This window comes from Wyeomyia smithii, chromosome 1 (assembly GCF_029784165.1).
Source record: "Wyeomyia smithii strain HCP4-BCI-WySm-NY-G18 chromosome 1, ASM2978416v1, whole genome shotgun sequence".
In the NCBI taxonomy this organism is placed as follows: Eukaryota; Metazoa; Arthropoda; class Insecta; order Diptera; family Culicidae; genus Wyeomyia; species Wyeomyia smithii.
In genome coordinates this window covers 76342962-76348890 of record NC_073694.1, presented here as the reverse complement: position 1 = coordinate 76348890, position 5929 = coordinate 76342962, and the positions used below count along the sequence as shown (strand labels likewise).

General features: G+C 48.1%; 1 protein-coding gene across 1 annotated transcript; it reads left to right on the top strand.

The window, feature by feature from the left end:
* Positions 1–4064: 4064 nt before the first annotated feature.
* LOC129716851 (uncharacterized) lies at positions 4065–5686 on the top strand. The gene has a single exon (XM_055666691.1). It carries the CDS (start codon positions 4256–4258, stop codon positions 5684–5686), a length of 1431 nt encoding a protein of 476 aa, XP_055522666.1. The 5' UTR covers positions 4065–4255.
* The last annotated feature ends 243 nt before the right edge of the window (positions 5687–5929 follow it).

Below are 5929 nucleotides of genomic sequence, written 5' to 3'. Positions count from 1 at the left end.
GTTGAGCTGCACTAACCAGTCCGCTACAAAAACCTCGTTTCGTTCTCCGTGTATCGAACAACCTCAAAAATAACAACGATGCCGGCGGCGCGCACTCCGCCTTCCTCTAACCTCAATAATGAAGAGAACAATTGTGTTGCCTGCAAGCGACCGGACTCCGCCGACAACGTTGTACAGTGCGATGCATGGTGGCATTATTCCTGTGCAGGAGTTACCGATTCTATAAGCGAACGCGTGTGGACGTGCGTCAATTGTTCTGCCGTTCCGAGTGTCACATCAAGAAGTATCGCATCTGGCCGTGCATCTCAATTGGAGGAATCGATGTATCTATTGAGAGAGAAGCAGGAGATAGAAAAACAACACTTGGAACTGGAAAAACAACGTATGGAAATAAAACTACAACAAAAATTCCTTGATGAGCAGAAGCTGCTTTTGGATGCAACCCTGGCTGACGAGAATAGGAGTCAAAGGAGCCGCACAAGTCGACGAAATGCTTTGAGTGGTTAGGTGCAGAAGAAGGCGCGGTGGGAAACAGTGTTGAACCACCAGCAGCCTCTCAGATTGTGCAGGAACCGCTAATACAGGCGGCGAGTACACCGGTGCAAAATGGTACATCCGACCCGCTGACAAGAGCAGAAGAGAAGCTGGCAGTTTCTGAAGTCCAGTCAATCCCATCTCAGGAAGTATTCGACCAGTTGCGCAAGCAGCTTGAGCAATGTAAGGCGATGTTACCGCAAATGCAGGTAACACATTCTCAAGTAAAATCAACTGGTACTATCCCGAAGCACCGTCATGCCAATAATTCGCATAGAAATGGCGACCAGGTATTGAACGTAATTTCCTCCACGACTAATAAAATAAAATTATTGCAACAGAATTTAGAGCAGCAGCGTATTAACACCGCGCGCTCTAAGCGGGCTGCGAGCCCCAATAAATTAAATTCTTTACCCCGTCCCCTTCACCCATCCGACACGCGAAACAATAACCACTTGAGACAGTCGCCAATGCGCGATCAGAATGCTCAACGTGTACCATCGGCGGAACCAGATTGGCAACCGCTCGTCCTGGGACCTAGTTCACCACAGATACCGATAACCCACCCGAACGTACAAATTAATCCACATCAACAAAACCTATCTTCCGTTTTGCACCCGATCCAACAGCAGAACGCGTCTGTCGTTCCAACATCGCAACAACTTTTAGCCCGACAGTCATTAGGGCGCGATCTTCCTATTTTTTCTGGCAACCCGTCAGATTGGCCAATATTCATCTCTAATTATGAGTACACGACGGCCGCGTGCGGATACACAAATGGTGAGAATATGCTGCGGCTTCAACGATGCTTGAAAGGGCAAGCCCTGGAAACGGTCCGCAGCCGATTGGTGCTGCCACTGGCAGTTCCAAATATTATTGAAACGCTTCGTATGCGGTATGATCGTCCGGAGTTGTTAATAAATGCAATGCTGCGCGATGTTAGATCAATGCCGATTCTTAAATCGGAAAAACTTGAAGGTCTCATCGAGTATGACCTGATGGTACAGGGCTTGTGCGATCATATTGTGGCAGCTAATGAGCAAGCTCATCTCTCCAACCCAACACTCTTACTGGAACTAGTTAAAAAGTTACCCGAAAATCACAAACTGATGTGGGCGGGATTTAAACGAAATATTGCAAATGTCGATCTAAGCGTATTCTGCGAATACATGGCTGGCATCGTGCGCGATGCGTCGAGCGTTGTTTCTATGGAGCTCGAAGAGAAAAGGTTTACCGGTAGAGAAAATCCAGGACCGAAAGGCTATATAAATTCGCATGTCCTAGCAGACAACGAGAGTTCGTTGGGTTCGCCAGAAGTAAAGCTATTTAACTGCCTGTTTTGCAGTAAGTCTGGCCATCGTATTCGTGAGTGTATTGCCTTTGAAGGCCTTAATGTCGATGAGCGTTGGAGAAAGGTCCGATCTCTCGGACTTTGTCAAAACTGTCTTTTTAGCCATGGCAGACACTCCTGTCGAAGCAGTAATCGGTGCGGAATATACGGGTGTCCGTATCGTCATCATCCCCTTCTTCACAGCTACAACAAAACACCTCCCGAGTCCCAGCTAGCAAGAACAGAAAACCATACTCACCGTTATTTAGACTCAAATTCTCTACTTAGGATAATCCCGGTTACAGCAGCGAGACGATTCAAATATTTAAGGAACGTGCCAATAAAGGGGTATAAGGATGCTGTGCCGAAAATCCTGATTGGTGTTGATAATCTGCAACTGGCAGTGCCGCTGAAGGTGGAGGAAGGTAAAACTGCTGGTCCTGTGGTTGCTAAAACACGACTCGGCTGGTGCGTATACGGCAGACTGCGGGCTGGCATTGACAAAGCGTTCAGCTTTCACGTATGTGAGAGTGTATCGAACCAGGACCTACATGACGCTATGAAGCAGTTTTTCGCAACCGAGGAGGCCAGTGTAGAGTCTAAGCCCGTTCTATCAGAAGAAGAAGACCGAGCATTGATGATTTTGGAGACTACGACAAAACGTGTCGGGGATCGATTCGAAACAGGATTACTGTGGAAGCAAGATGACTTTACTCTACCGAATAGTTACCCTATGGCACTCCGCCGGCTTGAATGCCTTGAGAGAAAAATGAACCGCTGCCCAGATCTGAAGGAAAATCTCCATCGCCAAATTACAGAGTACCAGTCTAAGGGATATTCCCATAAGGCGACCCCAGCAGAACTGACAAATGCTGATCCGCGTAGAATCTGGTATTTCCGTTGGGCGCAGTAACGAATGCCAAGAAACCTGGTAAAACACGCGTCATTTGGGACGCAGCTGCCACAGTCAATGGCGTCTCACTGAATTCTGTACTACTCAAGGGTCCCGACCAGTTGACTTCGCTTCCCGGTGTTCTCTTTCGATTTCGACAGTTTGAAGTGGCTGTCAGTGCGGATATAAAAGAAATGTTCCACCAGATTCGCATTCGGGAGGCCGATAAACATTCACAGCGTTTTTTATGGCGCTCTACTCCGACAGAGAAACCTGAGGTCTATCTGATGGATGTGGCAACGTTCGGATCCACTTGCTCACCGGCATCGGCACAATACGTGAAAAATTTAAATGCAAAAAACCATTCTAACCAGTTCCCTCGGGCGACGCTCGCTATAACTGATTGCCATTACGTTGATGATTATCTGGACAGTTTTGAGAGCTCAACAGAAGCACAACAAGTGGCAAAGGAAGTGCGTCTGATACATCATAATGGAAGATTCGTTTTGCGTGGGTGGCGCTCGAATAACCGTCGTGTGCTTGCAGAATTGGGGGAAGTTGGCACCGCGGCCTGCAAAAGTTTAGTTTCAACGAGTAGTGAATTAATCGAACGAGTCTTAGGGTTGCTTTGGACACCCCACACCGACGAGCTCAGCTTTTCTACGCAAATGAGCACTGAGGTACAGATGTTGCTCTCCAGTGGCTGTCGACCAACAAAGCGGCAGATATTAAGATGTGTCATGACTTTGTTTGACCCATTAGGGTTGCTCGCTCCGTTTGTTGTTCACGGTAAGGTGCTGATACAAAACCTGTGGCGAACCGGGGCAGAATGGGATCAGGAAGTTGACGATGCTTCCTTTGATCTTTGGCAAAAATGGAACCAGATGATCGAGTTCATCAGTACTGTACGAATACCCAGATACCCAGATGTTACTTTAAGCAAGCAACTGCAGCAACGTATAAAGATGCACAAATGCATGTGTTCACCGACGTTAGTGAGAAAGCCTACGCGTGCGCGGTTTATATCAGAGTTGTAACAAAAAAACGGAAAAGCGGAGTGTGCTCTACTGGCAGCCAAAGCTAAAGTCGCTCCGGTGAAACCTAAGTCTATTTCTAGGCTTGAGCTCGAGGGCTGCGAATCAGGAACGCGGCTGGCGAGACACTTTCAGGAGCACCACCTCGTTATTATGACCAGACGCTTTTTCTGGACCGATTCGACAACAGCGTTGTCATGGATCCGAGCAGATCCTCGAAATTATCGGCCCTTCGTAGCTCATCGTGTTGGAAAAATCCTAGATTCATCGAATATAACCGAATGAAGATGGGTATCATCAAAACTGAACCCGGCGGACGAAGCAACCAAATGGGGAAAAGGCCCATACTTCAGCGATGGGAGTAAGTGGTTTTCGGGGCCAGATTTTCTGCGACTGCCTGAAGAAAGGTGGCCACATACCGTGGAATCTTCCATAGCCACGACAGAAGAATCAAGAGCGTTCGTTATGCTTCACACAGCGATTTGCTCTGTTATTCGTTATGAACGATTCAGTCGCTGGGAGAGAATGCACAGAGCCATGGGCTACGCGCTCCGATTTTTGAACAACACTCGGTCCGATCGCTCGAAGCTCTCGGGACATTTTCAGCAAAACGAACTCAAAACGGCCAGAGATACGATATTCAAGCTAGTGCAGCATGAAGCATATACGGAGGAAGTAATGCTTTTAAAGCAAAACGAATCTGCATCGCCAAACCAACGCACACCGATTCACAAAGACAGTAGCCTCTACCAGTTCATGCCTGTTATGGATGAGCACGGCATGATACGACAAAGCAGCCGAGCGAGGAAGGCAAAAAATTTGCCGTTCGACATGAAGTACCCCATCCTGCTACCAAAAGATCACTCAGTAACAATCTTACTAGTCGACTACTATCATCGCATTCATCGCCATGCTAACTCCGAAACAGTCGTAAATGAAATGCGACAAATGTACATGATTCCGCGACTCCGCGTGTTAGTGAAAACCGTATCTAGGATGTGCCAACATTGCAAAATTCGTAAAACCAAACCACTGATGCCGATAATGGCTCCGCTACCGACAGCGCGGTTGGCTCACCATATACGCCCGTTCAGCTACGTCGGAATAGACTATTTCGGCCCACTCTCGGTGAAAGTTAAACGATCAAGCGTCAAACGATGGATTGCCCTCTTTACCTGCCTCACCGTGCGTGCAGTGCATTTGGAAATCGCATATGACCTGTCCACAGCCTCCTGCATTGCGTGTGTGAGGAGATTCGTTAGTCGCCGCGGATCGCCAGTTGAATTCTTAAGCGACAATGGGACAAACTTTCAAGGCGCAGAACGTTTGCTCCGCGAACAGCTAAACGCAGGATTGTCAGAAACTTTCACGAATGCGGCAACTAAGTGGACTTTCCTTCCACCGGCAGCCCCGCACATGGGCGGCGCGTGGGAACGCTTGGTTCGTTCGGTTAAAACAGCAATGGAAGAAGCGTATTCAGATGGGAATTTGAATGATGAGGGGTTACAGACTTTAGTCGTGGAGGCAGAGAGCTTGGTGAATTCACGGCCTCTGACCTACCTACCGTTAGATTCTGAAGAGTCCGAAGCTCTCACGCCAAATCACTTCTTACTCGGGTGCTTGGGAGGGGTGAAACAACCAGTATCAATTACCGGGATATCTAAGCCAAAGCTCCTAATGGACATGTGGGAGCAAATTCAAAACCAACTTACCACGTTTTGGAACCGTTGGCTGGTAGAGTATTTGCCAGTAATCCGAAGACAAACAAAGTGGTTCGACGAAACCCGTCCAGCCGAAGAAGGGGACTTAGTCTTGATTGCCGATGAGGCAAAACGCAATGAGTGGATACGAGGCCGAATAGTTCAGGTGATAAAAGACAGCGAAGGTAACATTTGACAGGCAGTTGTGCGCACCTCCAAAGGTGAACTACGACGCCCAATGACGAAACTGGCTTTATTAGATGTGAAAGAGAGTGCACTCCTGACGGGCCGCAAGATGCACCGGGGGGAGAATGTTGCAACTCATGCAGCCTTAAGAACTCCGTTGGCGAATATAGCAAAATCGCCAGTCTCTGCGCGGACAGCTTTACACTCTCGTTTGCCTCCCAACCATCAAGACAGAACCGTCAGATGCGATGAC